Raw genomic sequence first — 19,582 nt, forward strand, 5'->3', positions numbered from 1 at the left:
ACCAGGCTCACCTTAGGCGAAAAGGTTGCGCAGCACTGCTTGGCCGACCCTGGACTCCTCCCTAAAATCCCGGTCGACGCAGTATCATTTCGTGAAGGAGTGTGTCGACCTCCACATAGCAGCCCTGCAGATGTCCAGCAGGGGCACACCAGATAGGAACGCCGTGGTAGCTGCAATCGCTCTGGTGGAATGGGCTCTCGGACGGCCGGGCAGCGGTCGGTTTGCCAGTCGATGACAGTACATGATACAGCCGGAGAGCCATCTGGAAATGGAAGCCTTTGAGAGAGCCTTCCCCTGATTGACAGGTCCAAAGTTCACAAAAAGTTGTGACGTCTTCCGAAAACTCTTTGTGCAGTCCACGTAGAACTTCAGCGCTCTAGCCACATCCAGCGAGTGCAAAGTCCTTTCAGCCGGCGACGAAGGCGACAGGAAGAAAACAGGCAACACCAAGGGCTTGTTGACGTGGAAGTCCAACGGCACCTTGGGCATGAAGGAGGGGTGCGTCCTGAGCACTACCCTCGTGTCGTGAAAAGTCAAGTACGGGGGCTTGCAGGAAAGGGCCTGGATCTCTCCCACTCGTCGTGCGGAGGGGATGGCCACAAGAAACGCTGTTTTCCACGACAAGAACTTCAACGGAGCAGAGTGCAGAGGCTCGAACGGAGGTCCCATGAGCTTGGTCAGCACCACGTTGAGCTCCCACGCCGGGGCCGGAGCCTTCACCGGCGGGAACGATCTGAACAGTCCCTTCATGAATTCTTTCCCAGACGATGAGACCACAAAGACGTCCGTCCCGTGGTTCTGGTGTATCGGGAGATCGCTGCAAGATGAATCTTGATGGAAGCGTGCGCCAGTCCAGCCTTGGCCAGCGTCAGTAGGTACGGCAGTACTTGAGGAGCCGTAATCCATAGAGGGTTAATCTTCTGTGCATGGCACCAGACAGAGAACCTCTTCCATTTGTGTCCGTAGCATTTACGAGTTGGGGACGCCCTGGCCTTCGCAAGAACCTCTCTGCAGTCGGCCGGTATGTCGTAACCTACAAACTCTAATGCTGCAGGAGCCAGGCCTGCAAGTTCATCGACTTCGGGTCGTGATGGAGGATGGCGCCTCCTTCCCTGGAGAGAAGATCCACGTCCACTGGCAGCTTGATTGACGGGGACGCTGACAAGTCCAGAAAGTCCGGGAACCATACCTGCCTCGTCCACCAGGTGCGACGAGGATCATCCTGCACCGTGAACTCTTGAGCTGGTTGATGAGCCGGATCAGCAACGGTATTGGAGGGAACGCGTATAGAAACGGGCCCTCCCAGGGGAACGAGAAAGCATCGCCCATGCTCCTCGGCTGGGGAAACCTGCTGGTGAACCTCCGGCACTTGGAGTTTGTCACCGTCGCGAACAGATCGATTTGGGGAGTGCCCTCCCTTCGGAAGAGGCGGTCCACTAGATCCTGTCGTAGTTCCCACTCGTGGCACGAGCGCGCAGCTCTCTGCTGAGCGAGTCGGCGATGGTGTTTTTTATTCCTGCCAGATAAAACGGCACCAGAAACATCCCTTGGGCGACGGCCCAATGCCACAGATCCTGCACCTCCTTGGACAGGGCTGGGGATCTGGTACCGCCCTGCTTCCTGATGTAGAACATGGTGGTGATGGTGTTGTCGGTGAAGATCCTCACCACCTTGCCCTTGAGCGATGGAAGAAAGGACCTGAGGTCCCAAAACACTGCCCGGAGCTCCAGGACGTTGATATGGAGGGACTTCTCTGTCGGAAGCCAAAGGCCTCTCGCATGCAGATTTTCGGTGTGCGCGCCCCACCCTTCCAGGGAGGCATCCGTAGTCACTGTCTCCTGGTGGCCCGGGGTCTGGAAGTCCATGCCTGCCGTCAGATGCGCGCGGGTGCCCCACCACCGGATCGCTCGTCGGAAGCTCTCGTCGAGTGTGATCCTGTCCTCGAAGCTGCCCGTCGTCTGAATCCAGCGAGCGTCCAGTAACTCCTGTAACGGTCGCATCCGAAGCCTGCACAGGCGGATGAGATAAATGCAAGAAGACATCCTTCCGAGGAGGGATTTGATGGACCTCACCCTGGCCGCGTCCGCAACCAGCATCCGCTGCACCTTGCCCAAGATGGCACTCGTCCTTTCCTCCGACGGAGAGGCCAGAAGCGCCACTGTGTCGAGTTTCACTCCCAGAAACAGTGCATCTTCTGCGGGCACCAGGTGGGACTTGGCGTAGTTTATGGAGAATCCCAGGTCCGTGAGTAGTTGGACGGTCCTCGCCGTGTGCTCTGCGGCGAGTTCCCTTGTCTTTGCTCGGATGATCCAGTCGTCCAGGTAGGGGTAGACGTGGATCCCCTTCCAGGCGCAGCCGAGCCGCCACCGGTGCAAGGCACTTGGTGAACACCCTGGGTGCTGACCTCAATCCGAAGGGAAGGGCTCTGAACTGGTAGTGATGCCCTTGGACCACGAATCTGAGAAACCTTCGGTGCCCCTTTAGGATGGGGATATGGAAGTAAGCATCCTCCAAATCCAACGACGACAGGAAATCGCCCCCCTCCAGCTCCAGCTGACACAGGACGAGCTGGAGGGTGACCATCTGGAACTTCTGTGCCTTGATTAATTTGTTCAGTCGTCGTAGATCCAGGATGGGACGTCATCCTCCTGTCTTCTTCACGAGGAAGTATCTTGAGTAAAATCCGGAGCCCCGAAGACTCTGTGGGACGAGTTCGATGGTGCCTTTCTTGAGCATCGCCTTTACCTCCAAGAGAAGTTGAGGGACGTGATGTTCCTTCCTGGCCACGGGGGGGGGGGTGCGTGGGCACTTCTTTAGAAGCTCGAGCGCGTGACCCTAGGCCAGGGTGTCCAGCACCCAACGGTCGGTGGAGATGGACTCCCACACGCTGACGAAGTCCGCCAGCCGGCCTCCCACCGGGGTGCTTCGGGGGGGCCCCGACCCCACGGCCGGTTCAGTCCTGCTTCAACGAGGCTTTGCCACCTTGTCCTCCCTGGCGACGACGGCGGGGTCCCCCCGACTTGCCTCGTCCCCTGTAGGCTTCCTGTGACGACGAACGGGCCGCTTGACGATAGGTGGAAAATCCGCCGCCGGAACCTTTGGAGGCACCCTGTTTGCCTCCGGTGCTCCGAAAGGGCAGCCGTCTTTGCTGGAGAACACCAAGAGCCCCGGGCCGTCTCTGTGTCCATCTTGATGGCTTGTAGGGAATCGTCCACTGTTTTCCCAAACAGGTTGCTCCCGTCGAACGGCATGTCCAAGACTCTGGTCTGCACGTCCTGCTGGAAGTCCGACGCCTTGAGCCATCCACGCCGTCTAAGGCACATGCCGTTGCCCAACTGGCGAAACCCAGTGTCAGAGATGTCCGTCGCTATCGTAATGGCGTGGTCCGACGCCATTTCTCCTTCCTGCAAGATCTCTAGGGCCTCCGCTCTCTTGTCTGGTAGGAAGTCCAGCAGGGGGGCAATTTTGTACCACAACTCCCTGTCGTAGCGGGCTACGATAGCCAAGGCGTTGGCAGCCTTAATCGTCATCGTTGCCGATGAGATGACTCTGCGTCCCATCATGTCCAATTTCTTTCCCTCGCCGTCCGGCGGGGAGGTTGACGTAGAAGCCGAAGCCCCCACCGCTTTCTTCCTGGCCGCCGCGGAGACGACCGAGTCCGGGGTCGGTTGTGCCCGAAGGCACAAGGGGGGCGCGTCCGGGACCCGGTACTTCTTCTCGTACCGATCCCTTCTCGCAGGCGTTGTGGATGGGTTCTTGAGGAGGGCGAGACCCTCATCCCAGATATCGTCCAGTAGAGTTACAGCGAGGACCGTCTTCCTCCTTGTCTCGCACCTTTGATAAAGGAAACCTTCCTTCTTCTCTTCTGGGCAGAGCTGGAAAAGCTCGGATGCCCTGGCGATCATGGCATGAAACGATCCAATCTCGTCGGGCGGGGAAGCCCGGGGAGGAGGTGACGACGGGACATCCTCGTCGTAAACCTCGTCGTCTGTACCCGTCGCGGCCGTGTCCGTCCCCGTATCATCCCCACGGGTCGTGGACGGGGAGGAGGGCTGAGTAGGGCGCGATGGTTGAAAAGGAGGTGGAGGATGAATCCTCCTTCTCTTAGGAGGAGGGCTCCCAGAAGGGCCTGGCTCCGGGTCTCCCGTCGGGAGCGGTTCCTCCGTTGGTGGTAACAGCAATCTCGTCCTCATCTCCGAGCATAAGGACTGTATAGCCAACAAAATGGCCGCCGAGTTGTCTTGCGGCACTGGTTGAGGGGATTCCGACGGGCGGTCAGGAGCCTCGTCGGCACCCTCGATGTTATCGTCGTCTTCGACGTCGGGGTCCCTCCCGACGGGCTGGTGGTCCTTCCACGCCAACGCCGTGGCTTAAGACTTCGATCAACTCCTCTTCAGAGTTTGAGGCCGAATCCACGACGACCCCTTACCCCCCTTTTTCTTCTCCATCGGAGGTTTCACGGGGGTCCAGTCGATGGGCATGAAAGAGGACTCCCTCCGCGGTGGCAGGGAGACTCTGGGCCCTGAGGTCGCCTCCACTGGTGTAGCCTCCACAGGCTGAGCCAGGGCCGCCGCGACTGTCTCGATAGAGGCCTTGGCAGGGTGGATCAAGGCTTTCACCACCTTAGGTGCGCTCACCGCCTTCTCCTTGGGGGGAGGGTCACTGCCTCGCTACCCCTCCGATGTGGCCTTCGAGTTCGACCGGGGTCTCTCCAGGAGCTTCGCCGGGTGCTCGGCCTTCCTCTTACCCGAGCCAGAGCGTTGGCTCGTGGTTGATGGCGCCGGGGAGGATGCGCCCTGCCTGGCACCCGTAGAGCCCGACCGTTCGGCGCTCCCGGTGCCAGCGGACTCGCAGTGCTTGGCCTTCTGTTGGGCCCCCATCGCCGGGGCGCCCTCAAAGGTCTTAGAAGACCGCTCGGCCTTCTTCTTTTTCTCGCCTGACGGGCTCTTCCTTTCCAGCCAGTTGGCGAGACGCAGGTGGCGGTCCTTCATGGTCCGCTCCGACATATTGCCGCAAAACGCCCAGTCCTTCTCCATGTGCTTCTTGTCCTCATGCAGGCAGTAGAGGCAAAGGGAGGGTTCGTCCTCCTTAAAGACATTCGGAAGCTGGCATCCAGGGCAGACCCTGAACAGCTTTCCGGGCGTCGAGCTTCCCTTCTCCTGGGCCATGTCCGAGATGGGCCTGAGAAACTTCTGGAGTCCTCCAAAAGCGTGGCTCGACGAAATCTTCACCCTTGAGGGAGGTAGAAGAATCCGACACGGGTCCCTGTTGATCGGATAAAGGAACGGTGGAGCTTGAGGCTCTTTTGACCGAAAAAGAGAAACTTTTCCTATGAAAAAACGCGAAAAAAGCACTAAAGCTCGAGAGCAATAGCACAAGGATCCCAACACTTGAACGTGCAGTAAAAATCTGAAGATGGCTGCCAGAGGCGGGGCTTAGGGAGATGGCAGTCATAGGCTCTGGTCAGTATGACGCAGAGATCAGTGATTGGTTACTACTACGAAAGACAGATCAGAAACGAAACTGATACTGATTTTTCTTTACCGAGGATTCCCAGCCTGACGACGGGGAATATTCATGAGCATGTGAATCCATGCCAGACCCCATGCTGGAGAACCATCATTACAGGCTTCAATGAAACTGCACCAGGCTACTTAGGTAGCTAAACAATTATAAGAGACTCAATAGTTTGCCGGAACACACCCTCAGAGACCATGTCAGCACACAATCAGCCCTGACCGAACCATCCTGGAGTGTATACACATATACACTCCACGTGCTCCACGTGCTGTCACAAGAGGGAATGACAAAAATAATTATTCCCCATCATTCTCATATGCACAAGCGCACAATCGACACACGTCAGTCTCTATGGTAACAAGGATGCCATACAATTATGTTAGTTTACTGCACATTAATAACCTGCCAGTAAGTGTACCAAACCGAGAATAGTTGGGTAACCCCAAACCGTATACCCACCTAGACAGCACAGCAGGGTGTCCTTTCTGTGTGGGCATTGAGAACGAACACTAGTCTAAATGCATATGCGTGCTAGGTCTTTAACACAATGTGAGCCACAACACATTTGGGCAGCCGAGACAGAACCATAGTTGCTCCGGCTACCAACGAACAACAGAGGAAGCACAGACCGCTCTCTTTACCACACAGAAATTGATCCAAAGGCCGGTAAGCTAACTGAGAGCCTCACCTACCTCCTAATATTACGGAGCGCTAGGATTTATTTAGCAGAATAGGCGACAGCACTTACCTCGTGTCTCTCCCCATACAGAAACAAGGAGGCCACATCGCACGACCCAACTTACCAGAGCCGCCCTTTAGCGAGAACCAGGACAACGCACGAACACCACAAAGGTAATCCCTGGGGCAACTATGGTAGATCAATACTTTACCGACACTTAAACCTACTCCTTACTCTCATGGAGTGCTGTATCCACATTCTTTTGCCCATCTCCTCAGAGTTGAGCAAAAGAATAACAGCCCACTCTGAACACGACTCCTTGGTGCACACTAGATGCGCTAAAACAAAGGGTCACACTTCTGAACTCTGACCTGCTCTAAGAAAGGGAAGGCCAACAAGGTCACTGGAAAACAAAAAAAGGGGACACTTAAAGCCTCCACATTTTTTACCTTCCAGAGCCAGCTAATCTGGATTTTTAACTCGCTGCTTGTTTAAAATACAAACAGACTGCTTAGCAAGACCACATGTAGGTCACGCATATCAATTAATTTTCTCTCTCACTACAGAGAAACTCAATCCAAGGCCCAGATGAAGGTGACAACATTTACCGAAACATCAATGCATTAGGATAAGCTACAACATTTTTAGCGCCCAGCCATAATTGATGCTGAAACTAGAGACATCGACCCAGGATTGGTCACGATATGTTTGATGTAAAAACAGTGAAGCACAATTAACGAAATGCTATAGGATGGAATAGCCCTCTGTCTGCCTTGTGATCTATTATATTTTTTCTATATTTAATCGGTTAACAAACACAGAAATAGGAGCATGGTGAGGTGATCTATTAAATTATATTTCAGTTAATGTTTAATTTGTTAACAAACCCAGAAATAGGAGTTCAAAATTGCAAACAGGTTTATATACTAATTTTGACTATAAGTGCATGGTCCACGTTATGTATACGAATAAGTTATTTTGCTCTGTGAAAAAATCTCTTCACTTTTTCAAATCACATGCACATGTTCATTTCACCATGTATATATGTTCAATCACCTATTGTTTTGCATTTGAAAACTTAGCACCCTGTGATAAAAGAAATAAATGAGGCCAATTCAAAACGGCCAAGAAATAGAAATACAATTAGTCTATTTCTTCACAATAACCAGATTGTTGGTACACAAAGGATAGGAGGGATATAAATACCTTAGAACACTACACTCAGTTACTTGAAGGATTGATGCATGTAGAATTTGTAAGTGGCAGGACATCTACTGAGAACATTGGCATGCATAAAGGATGAACTCTCTATCTCACCACCCAAACGAATACTAAAAAGGGAACAGAATAATAATCCCCTCGTGCCCACAGTAGCAAGTGATAGATTTGGCACATGAAGGACACAGGGGCATCGTGTCCACTAAGACGTGTGACGAATCTGGCAGCTGTCACTGATTCCCTTGAAGGAAGACTCTTTTACATGGCCAGTGAAAGGCAGAAGCTACTGGACTCTGACCCTTTGGGTGGCTATCTGCGGGAGGACCATATGGGAGAGGACAGGCTCCAGGGAGACAGAAAGAGACTAAGGCAAGATAACCCTTCAGTTATACCTTTCAGTGACAACCATGTACCTTAGCAACATTCATAAATGGCGTATTGTAATATAGATACCGATTTCCCAGGTTTTTGGTAGCACAAATGCTCATTCCTCCACCCTCTTTTTCGGTACTGAGACGAGGAAGGGGGATGGAGAAATTAGGATTACTGCAAACGGTAAACCCACGCCACGTTCTTGTAATTGGAGACTGCAGAGAAAGACTGGGACATTTAAAAGCAACGCAGGTGAACCGAATTCAGCAGAACGAGAGGACCAGAAACGGAGAGGCACCTGACTTGTGCTGACACTATGGAGGATGCTGAAGGCAAGCCAGATGCAGAGCGCAGTGCAGAGGCCAATGTGCAGAGGTGCCATACTGGAAGAAGTTTGCTGCTTTTTGACAACGGCAGCCGGAGCTGCTTAAGTCAGAAGAAGGTGAAGCGGGAAGCAAACAACTCACCGGATGCAAGACCAGTCAATGGACGGGGAGCGCAGACTCTGGGGAAACAAGGAAATTTGAAGATGCCATCCACGACTGGTAAGCCCAGAGAGAGTGAACGGGTTATCGGGGAGCCTCTAAGTGAATGCTATGTACCACATACTACGCTAGAGAGCCCAAGAGTGTATATTGCTGATATGAACATTGTTGAAGAAACAAGCCTAAGTGATGTATAAGGGATCAGAAATGTGAGGTGGACAACTTGGTGAAGGTTTTTCACAAGATGCCATTTTATTAACTTAATAGGGTTTGATAAACGCCTCACTATTCCTACCCTAAAGAGAATTTCCCTGCCTCTCAAAATAACTACAGTGAACACTAACAAAAGGAATCGGTCCCTCACCCCTATACATACAATAAACATATGAAGGAAATGTATGGTAGTTCAAATTATAACAAAACCACAGGTATATCAAACATATACTTAATAACTGTTTCCCTTTGTGACCAGAGTAATGTTCCCTTCCCCAAATTCAAAGCAGGAATTTTGTATTCACAGTTCAAATAGGATTTTATAACACAGTTCAGAAAAACAATGTTCTTCTTGTTCCAACAAGTCGCTCAATGAGTCTTCCCAATAGTTCCAACAGAAATAACAAATCTGTGTTTTCCACCGGTAACAAAATGTTCAACACAACTTCTTCAGAACCAAAAAATACTTTCATAGTTGATCAGTATCAACAAAAGAACTTCTGTCAGGATAATTCTGCAACAGTTCAAAAAATACTTGCATCAACAGTATCTGATTTGTCAGAATGATTCTGCAACCTTTCACAATGTGCTTTTGTGGTCTCACCACTTCAATACTTTTAACCATACCACAGTACTTGGATGACTTCCAGCTGGTCACTCATCTGCCAGGTATACAATTACAAGGTCCCTTGCCCTGGTGTATTCTCCTGCCAGAACTAATAAAACTACTACTACTTCTATAAGTACTTCTGTGGTATAGTGAGTCTTTGGACTTCAGTAAAAACAACTTTGTAAATTAATTTGGCTTTCACCAATCCTCCTCAGAGATAAACACTTCTTCCATAAGCATAAACCACATTGATGTTGTTTATGCCACTTGTATGGCAAACTATGCTTCTCTCCTTCTGAGTGCTGCTATCAGGAGGGCAGCTCTTCTACCACACTTGCCTCCCCACTCGTACATCAATCAAATGCTGATAATGGCTTTTTATCACCCTCGCTCTTCTTGGGTCTGGCCAATGCTGGTTTGGGTCTTTTGTAATTATTGCCTCTTCCTCTTGGTGACAATAGAATTTAAAATTGTTCTTCTTAACTGGCCCATTTGTGTTGGGGAAATATTGTTGCTGTAAAAGGTCTTTTCCGTTTGCCTTCTTTTGGCTTTGGCAATGGTGGTTTTATCATCTTCAGAATTACAATTGCCCCCAATGTTCTTATTCTGCCACCTGAGCTGATAAGCCTTATTTGGGCATGCAACGTAAGGCCTAATCCTCCACTTCTGCCTCTTAACATTAGTTTGGTATTCAAAATTAGAAGTACAGGCCAGATCTTCAAGGGGAAAGCCTTCAGTAACAACGCTTCCTGTCGCGCAATCTCTGCAGACACAGTGCTTGAGGGCAGACACCCTGACGAAACCAGCATCTGCTTTCTAATACTTAGTGGTTCTGGCGTCTCTGCTTTCCCACAATCTCGGTTGCTGCTGCGACATGGAGCCCTGAACATAATCCGCCCTCTGCTTTTTCTTTTACAATCTCCATTTTACAATGAGCCATTAATAATGTAGGGTCGCTGGGAAAGTTTGTAAAGGTATTATGCCATTCCACCTGAGCTGTTCTCTTTCCCCCCCATTTGATCCTCCCACAGAACACCACCCACAGGATCAGGAAGTGTCTGCCTAAACCTGGCCACGTGGGAAGGGACCCAGGCCACGTTTTCTGTGGGAATCACCTCTGATTCATCATAGAAGGCAGTGCAAGTATTACCAATACAAAGCTTGTTGAGAGAAAGAGCCCAAGTAAAGGCAGTGCAAGCATTTCTGAGACGAACACTGTTGAGGGAGAGAGAACCTGAGCAAAAACTGAAATCATTGCAAATACTAACAGTGATAAAGGCAAAAGCTTAGACAAAGGAAGTAAGAAAGGGTGGCTGAACCGATATTGAAACATTGTTGTAAACTGGATAAAAGAGCAAGTGAAGCAAAGAGCGGAGAAGCCCTGGGAGGTTAGTGAACCAGCCAACCAGTGAGTCTGGGACTCGCACCCATGCAAGAAAGTGATGACACCCTGGCAGGTGAGACAAACAGGGGTAGCAAGGATAAAGGATAAAAGGGAAGGTTCACGCCCCTTTTTCAGGAACAAGGAACAATAACCTGGCAGGAGAGTTTACCAGGGAAGGAAAGGAGGACAGAGCTCAAGGGGTCAGCACCCCTATATGTGAAAAGTGTGAATCAGATATGGGAAGACTCATGCCCCTTTAAGGATTTAAGAGACTGTGAGAACAGTATTAAGATCATTAGAAGAAATCTAGGGGAAGAGAAGCCCCTTTCCTGGAGGAACTTTGTTTTCTTTCCGTTTGTGCACCTTAGAACTGTATTTAGTTTAGAATGTAAGGGTCAGTTTAAGGTTTTGGACACAGGACTGACTACTTTTTACAGATGTTCCTTAGTTTTGTCAGGTGTCTTGACCCATGTTTGAATTATTATGCTACAACATTTGGTGCTGTGGGCTTAGAAAATCCAAGATGGCCGAAAAGCCCACAGTTGCGCCAGAATCCAGGGAAACTGTGCAGTTTTTGCGCACACCAAAATGGTCGCCTGACCTGCCACCCGCGAGCGTAATGGGCAAGAAGCGCCATGAGTGAAACGTGCTCAAAAAGCGCTTTAAAATCACCTTTGTTTCTCTGAATGCAAGCTCAAAATGCCTATTTCAAACATTGCAAGATATTCAGAAATCTTACTGAACACCAGCAGACGTCTGGTAGGATGAAGTCTTGTGTGCATACCAAATCTGGAAAGATGAAGAGCCCAAAATAATGTTCATAACAAAACTGGCTGAGCTGTGGATGTCAGCAGCTTAAGTGAAATTGGACTTACAGCCACTAAAATCGAAATGTTTAAAATAAATGAGTGATTTACTTTGGAGTGTCACATAGGTTGCAACTGTTTAAATGTCATAGTTTTGAACTTAGAATCAGCGTTCTATCTGCATGTGTCAAAATTGTAAGTTTGATTTGAATGAAGAAAAATGGGAACAAAAGTGACCTTTGGCTGAAGCCTGGCTTAAGGAGATTGAATTCTGCCCGGCAACTACCCCCGACAGGAGTTGAAACCTGCCCAGCATTTGTATTCACAGGCCTGGCCTCCCTTCTACTGCCCCACCAAAAGGAGATCACACTTCTCTAATTGAATCAGGGGAGGGGTACCTGGGACTGCAGGAAAACAGAACAATGAACTCCCTTTGCTCCAAGCCATTGCTAAATCAGGGGGTCGTAAATGGCTTCCTCTTGGAAGGAAATGGGAGGGGCACTGCCTCTGTGAGCCAGCTGAGCTTGGAGGAAGTGGACAAACCAGAAATCCCCATGTACTTTGGGAAACCACACCCCTCTGGGCCAGAGCATAATTTTAGAAAGATGGATAATTCATAGTACATAATTGTCAAAATTATATCAATAATATCATGATTCCTGTGATTTTTCTGTGCACATTTTAAGAGGTGTTAGGACTCTGTGCTATGTTCTGGGGGGTGGTAGCGGAAAATAGGGTATTACTCCAAATGTATGTATGTTAAAAATCTGACACTTCATCATCTGATGCCCATATTCCTTGCGCACATTTGTGTAAATTCTGGAAAAGTTAGAGGTTGTGTTCTGGATGAAAAGGGCAGAATTCTGTCAGAAGTGGACACGACATCTTACAAAGACAGGGATCGGATGGTTTGGTGCTACAGAAAATATGTTAACTGGACATATAATATTAGAAACATGGTACATAGATAAATATGCATTTAAGTCAGAAATAGATTTGTGTGCAAAGTGACAAGGGGAGTGTTCTTTCTGTATGCCATAAAAAGGATGCCGGATGACTCGCAATTCAGTTCCCCAGTCAGGCGACAGAGAATCCTATAGCCTATCAGGATCCTCAGAGGGTTGGGCATAGAAAGTCAGCCTTCCCACCCACTTTCAAAAGACATAAAAAGACCCACTGAAACCCAGGTAGGGACTGCTCTTTCCACTTTCTTGCAAAGCACTTTGCCGGGTGACTTCAAATCCAGACAATATTCAGAGACCAGAACTTAGAAAACCAGACTCCAGATTCCAGAACTTTGTAGCAGAAAGGCCTAGTCCACAAGCTGAATCCTTTCCAGAGGCCTCAGAATCCAGCAACCTAACCAAACCATTCAACAGCCGGGTGAGCTGTGTGATTCTGGCTAGAATCCTGTGCCAAGAACTTTTGCCAAAAGAAGAGACCAGACCGCTGTGCAGTGCCAAGAACTTTTGCCAAAACCAGAGACCAGACCAGACCGCTGTGCAGTGCCAGAACTTTTGCCAGAACCAGAGATCCAGATCAGCAGAGCAGAGAGAACCGCAGTTAAACCTGTTGACCAGATCTGTGACGAGGCCCATTCCTTCCAGAATTAGGAGTGGTCATCCAGCCAGAACTGTGCAAACCAATCTCTTAGTTTAAAATAATCTAATTCAAACCATTTCCACCTATTTAGAACTGCATAGAAATCGTGTGTCCATTCTGTGATTTGAAACCTGTGAAAGTGTCAATTGCCATTCTGAACCATTATTTCATTTCTGAAATCTTCCTCCACAAAATCGTCCGTATCTTTTGAACCATACGTGCTAGGAACGGTATTTAACTTTCACTTTAAAGCTAAGATCCCCAGCTTTCCAACATTCCCTAGACCAACCTTCTACTCTTTATAGATTTCCCGTAATTGCGCTTTGAATCAAATTTCTCCACCTGTCAAAATCGCTGTCTTTTGCTGGCAACTGCTGAAATCCATTTTCAACCTGATAATCCCTCATGAATCACTGATAGTGTTGACCTGAACCAATCTTAAGTAGCTATCACCTACCCTGAATCTCCTATAGGGAATTACAATAATTTTTAGCCTATTTCCACTTCTTTGCAAATCACATTTAAAGTATTTTTGCCTGTGTTTAAAAACATACCGGTTGCTCTAAGCTTGCTAGGGGGGAACTGAATTGGTATTGCATTTGATTGTATTCCTGAAAATTGTGTGCTCTCCTTCCATTTCCTTATATTGCATAGGGGGGGGGGGTGAATTGTCAAAAGAAAAAGTGATCATATTATCTCTTGTGGAAACCATCTCAGTTATTTCTGTGCTGCATTCTTTTCCATCATTGCATTTCCTTGAACCCATACAAGCATTCTCAGCTACCTTATCCTCTCTATACCAACTCCCAAGTAATTAAAGAAGTGTGTAGGGTAATATTAACCATTGTTGATCACGGTCATATTCATAAGTGTGCTATCAAATATTAATTTACTTATAAAAGTGTGATATATATCTTGTTTAATTTTTCAATAAATCTTTTAATTTGCAAAACAAACCTACTTCTTGGCTCAGTGAGGTCAGGGGGATTCAAAGAGAGGGGCGTTATACAAGAGTTTATCATCCAGATTCATGAACTAGTCATAAAAATATATAAATAAGGGCTTTCATTGGGCATCCCAGATTAGGCACCGACTTAGTTGGAGTACTGAATTGAAGTCACTTAACAGTTTTATTGATCTGGGGAAATCCCTCAGAGTTAGGTATAGCGAGGATTTCCGCGAACCCCTCTTATTATTTTGACAATAAAAGTTTATAACCAAAACTTAAGATGCCACTGTGTTCGAGTCTTACTACTGATCCCTTACAGACACTACTGCTCCAGAAGGTAGAGTTCCCCCGCATGGATCTGATGCTGGAAACCACACTAACGTCATGTCATGTTTGCCTGAGCTTACAGCCGCACGCGTTCCCTGAGCTGCTCCCGATGACTCAACTGCCAGAAGAAAGAGGTGGCTATGGATTTCTTTGGGCCACTGCCATTGGGCATATTCATATTAGTGGTACTGGACGAGCACTCAAGATAACCGGAGATACAGATTCTGCAGTACACAGTAGCCATGGCATTGATACCAGCGCTTGATAGGATACCCAAAATAGTAAAATCAGACAATGGACTGCCATTCACAGGAAATTACTTCAAGGAGTTTGCCCAATACCTGGGTTTCCAACACCAGAGAATGGCACCACTAGGGCCACAAGCCAACAGAGCGTTAGAGCGTGTCATGGCCAACATCAAGAGGGTGGACAGCATATAAAACATCATGCTTAAACCCCTAGAGCAAACAGTGTATCAACTCCTGAGTGACTACAGAAACACACCACACAGCACCACAGGGAAATGCCTGGCAGAATTGATGTTCGGCCGTTCAGTACGCACCCGATTACCACACAAGAAGTGTGGAGAGCTCTGTGATCAGGAGATTAGACGGAATGATGAGGAAGGAAAAAGGAGAATGAAGGACTACGCAGATAGACGCAAAGCACGCCCTTCAAACATCCAAGAAGGATATTGGGTGCTGGTGAAGCAACCAACCACCTTGCCACCTTTTCATCCGGAGCCTGCAACAGCGACAAAGAAGAAAGGGTTGATGCTCACAGACGAAAGGTCAGACAAAAGATTAACGAGAAATGCCTCAGTCTTCAGAAGAGCGAGACTCACCCGGTGAAGCAAGACAGTAAAATCGGAGATACTATCCGATGATCAGCAGGAAACGTCTTGATACACAGGAGATGATGAAGAGTCGCATGATGAGAGGATAGAGCATGGAGGGGAGTAAGAGGAAACACTGCTTGTGAGCCATGGGGAACTAACTTAGAACCATTAAACGCCCGACAGGATGGATCGAGGAGATGAGCTAAGACACTTATTTTGGGGTGAAGATTGTAGTGTCTAACGCGTAGTCACTCTGCATCATTATGTACCTCAGGCTATTGTGCTAAAGGCTGGACATGACGTGCAGAAAAAGGAAAGAATAAAGTAGATTGAGATAAACCTTCAAACCATGTGGTAACATTTATTAAAAAGGTATGTGTCCCACTGAGAGGGACGCTAAAGACATTGAAGCAGGTTGAGTGGTTTTTGCTAAGATCTATGATTAACTTGACTAGCACTGCACTGGCTGGGATCCATCCTTCAATGGCCTACTCAGCCCCTCCTTTCTACCAAACGGACAGTAACTTTACAGCACCCATTGCACCTTCTCACCCCATGGCCAACCAGCATATCCTCGCTTGTGGCAGACAGTTCAGATGGAGCATTAGCAGTCAGCCTGCAAAGACCCAGATCACTATCTCAATTTGATACTAAACTGGATCCAACAAAGCCTTATTCAGGTAAGACTGTCCACAACTGTTGTGGGATTTCTATGAACTGACTCGGTCTTCCATTTAATGCAATATTGCAGTGAGTGACGTCTACATATGAATGGAAATGGCAGTGTTGTGTTTTTATTATATATAAGTAGGTGTGATTATCTATACAGAGCATCTTTGTGACAAGAGGGTGCATGGCAAACTCTAAAGCCACCAATCGTCAACTTTGCCTTCTGAGTGGCATCTGGTTTGTGCGGGTATTATGTGTACCAAGTGAGATTGCATACATTTGATTGGGGGTTGCGAGGTATCATTACCCAGATAAAATGTAAACACTGCAATCAAATCATAGCATATTCACAGTAAAATAAAACTGCGAACAACATTTGCAAACACTTACTCTCAGTGGAAGCTATTTTTATATTTGGTTATTCTGAAAATCTGCTGGTTTTACTCATTTGTTGGCTTTGCTTTACTGCCTGCCAGGTGACTTTGCCCGTCTGCCCTAGCCTTACTGGCCAGTTTCGATGGCACCAGCCTGTTACAGACACTCCCAGTGCCCTTACTATCCAGGCCGCCTCTGAATGTCATCGCGTCTGTCCTGGAATGACCCCAGCAGCTGGACAAGCTGCACATATCATTAAAGGCGTCTCCCCGGAGGGATGGATATGGGAGGGAGTTACATAAAATACTCACCTCTGGCATCGTTCTTTTTGTCCAGAGGATTCGCAGAGACTCCAGCAACTGGCGATGCGCTTCCTCTGTAGAAGGGATAGGTTGGCAGGGGGCAGTAAAGGAACGAGAGAGAAAGAAGCAGTTAGGGCTGGTGCAGGACAGACTGGGACATTGGTACTTCGAGACGAAGCTGCACTGTTATTATACTGTTTTACCCCCTGAAAGCAACAGTCCCTCTCAGCTGACAGTCAAGATTAAAATCATCTTTTTGCCTCCACCATGGCGAGGAGAACAAGTGCCAGGTAGCTTTCTGGCAACAGCATTAATAACAGCTGAGATGAGAGCCTTGCCTCTCAATCGAATTAAGTGAGCAGGGAGGAGCGGACTGGGCACGTTACATTTCACAGAGTTCTGATCCTAGGTGCCTGTGTGCCTTCTCGTGCACTTTAATGTCAATCATATTACCCCCTACCCCAACAGTACTGACATATTGGTGTTTGCTTCACTGGATACCAGGTGGTTGGCATAGATGAACAGAGCCATATCACACCACCCCACCCCCCACACCATATGCAAATTATTCCTGCCATCAGATTAAATAAAAACAATGTATTGATTTACATCAGTGACGAGCCCTAATCTAACATTTAGCAAGACAAATACAACAAACATTAATGCATAGAAAAGTCATTTTTTTGGTATTAGACATATACGAAAAACTACTACCTTCCAACTGCGTATCGCCCGCAGGAGAACAGTATAAAGTGCACAACAGTGAAATATCAAAACACACAATGAATTGAATGGGCAGTTGCTTCTTAAATCATTTGCTCACATAACTTAATTGCCATTTATTGCAAAAGAGCCCAAACTCATTTTTTCTTTCATTTACTTTCGAGTCAGCTTTCGGTACCATGCAACACTCTAGGACCATAAAGCAAAAGGTCAATGAAGGACCCCTTAATTCATTTATAGGTGGAACTTAATTCAGATTTCGTAAAGCAACTTGAACACTTGCCTGCCAATTAATCTCAGGTCAGCTTTTTGATCCATGTAATTGATATTCTAGGACAAACGCAGGTCGACGTTTTTGAAACGTTTAGACACTGCCTGCGTCTGATCGCCTTCTTTAGGACCTTAGATGTAAATCTGAGGTTACGGCTAGTTGAATCTTCATGGGAGGGCTTGCGTGTCACTTTGCAATTTAGGAGACCCTGGCAACATCTTACCCCTACTGTCTCTGCCCTTTGTCCCACTGTAGCTCCCCCTGCCCCCCCTTTTTTTCATCTCCAGAAGGCGTGATGCTCTCCCTCTCTGGCACCTTCTCCCACGCCCTGTACTTTTTAAAAAATGTTTATTGTGCATTAGCCAAAAAGAAATTATGAATTTTTACACATGGACTTAAAAAACACAAGGAGAGGAAAAGAAAAAGAAGAGAAAACCTACCTTTAGTTCTATAGTCTTCTCGAATGCTGTCAGATGGTTTGGATCACTGCTCCAAGTAGGTCCTATAGTTTCTCACTCTGCGACTATCGCCCAAGAAGGGTACCCTTCTATGCAAGAGCTCATGTCACATAATCCACCTCTTGTACAATCCATTGAATTGTATAGTGGCCCAATTTATTTTGGTAAATTCACATTAAATGATATGTTTCAGCACCATGTATTGACTAACTCAAGTGGCATAAACGTTTCTCACACTGCAAAAACTGTTGAAACTATGACACTAAGCAAAAAAGAGTTCCTCTAAATAAACAATCATTTGATGTCACTTGAGTGGCTCCACGGCCCCAAGAAAAGCCACTGCAAGACCGGAAACAAGAGTTCTTGCTAGACCGGAAGGGGGACACTGGTGAGCAGTACTGGTTGGAAGGCAATTACTCACTTGTTCATCAGGCGGTAACAGTAGGTAAAGGCCTCTTTTCACAGCCCAAGCGATTATGAGCTTGAATGCATTCAGGGTTCCAGTGAATGCCACCGATTTGGAGCTACATATCCGCATAGCATGTCTTCTAATTTTGACCTCCACCCACTTTACTGGAGGTAAAAAATGTTTTTAAAAAAGTAACCCCTCCCCTTAGAATGTCTTCTTGTGTACACCATCGCACAGTACTAAAGGTATGGGGAGCCATATGCTTTATTAGTATGCAGCGGTATTTATGCAGTATGACACGTCTAGAGGGAGTGATAAAAAGGGGCTGTGGCCCAAATGCCAGGAATGCCCTAAAGAATATTTGGCGCTGCCTTAAGGAAGATGCAGGTGCCTTAGGCAAGGACCACCTATCTCTTACAAACACCAGATAACCGTGAGGGTTGAGGGGGGGGAGTGGGCTCGCGGCTGGGCCAATGGCTTTTTGAGCAGTTAATTTTGCAGCTATGTGTGGGACACATGCTAGTGATTGCTTTTTGCTTCAGACGATTCAAGAGGGGAGCAGACAGACATAGGAGGTGGATGCTCTGCTATGGAATGGAATATTTAAGCAGTCCATGCGGCATCCTCAAGACCAAGCATACCTCAGCCTCGGCAGAGAGCAACATGAAAAGGCCCTAATACACAATATGCTGTAGCAAAGATTCTAGAACAGACAGCATCACACCCCTTTCAGATTCTGCACTTTACGGGGCTAGTGATGTGACATACTTTTCCTGTCTAGGCATAAAAGCAAAGCTTCAAAATCTGAAAAGGATGCCCTGTTAAATGCCTCAAAAAATCAATCAAGGCACTGACTCCACTCATGCTTCAGTCAACAATTCACTGTCCTTAAGGTAAGTGGCAGGGTGATTATAAACAAAATGCAGGCAGTTCCTTTGTCAAAAGCAAGATTCAAATTGTCACTTTAAGGCCATTCAGGAAGCGAAGATTGAGAGGCGGGTGCACGGATAGAATTAATTTTGCTGCACACCACCTCTGCTTTTGTGTCTTAACGGTGGTAGCGACTTTTATCAGCCAAGAAACTGATTCACTTAACAGCGTTTAATAATTCTCCACTGATCAGACTAGAGTGGACCTGACATAGCGCATGAGTGGGCCATGTGCTGTGTCTCTCTCCACGCACCTCCTCCTCCGCCCCCCACAGCAGCAGTGTATTTTAATTGAAATAGTAGTAAATATACGAAACGTACACACAGACTTCGTCGTGGAAGCAGTTAAAACCCCTATATTAAAAATCTTAACCCAGAGGACATCAATGCACTGTGCCAAAAATAAACTACATGTTGATTAGGCCAAATTGAATACATTTTAG

At 47.6% G+C, this 19,582-nt stretch overlaps 1 protein-coding gene across 5 annotated transcripts in view; it reads right to left on the reverse strand.

Moving 5' to 3' along the window:
• Positions 1-19,582, reverse strand: part of EXD3 (exonuclease 3'-5' domain containing 3) — a 3,187,846-nt gene that overhangs the window by 2,476,724 nt on the left and 691,540 nt on the right. For all 5 annotated transcript variants that reach the window (XM_069609779.1, XM_069609780.1, XM_069609781.1 and 2 more), the window contains one exon: positions 16,359-16,423. In XM_069609779.1, coding sequence (XP_069465880.1) covers positions 16,359-16,423 — 65 coding nt within the window. The remainder of the gene's footprint in view (positions 1-16,358; positions 16,424-19,582) is intronic.

Source organism: Ambystoma mexicanum, chromosome 8 (genome assembly GCF_040938575.1).
Source record: "Ambystoma mexicanum isolate Mex_15411 chromosome 8, UKY_AmexF1_1, whole genome shotgun sequence".
In the NCBI taxonomy this organism is placed as follows: domain Eukaryota; kingdom Metazoa; phylum Chordata; class Amphibia; order Caudata; family Ambystomatidae; genus Ambystoma; species Ambystoma mexicanum.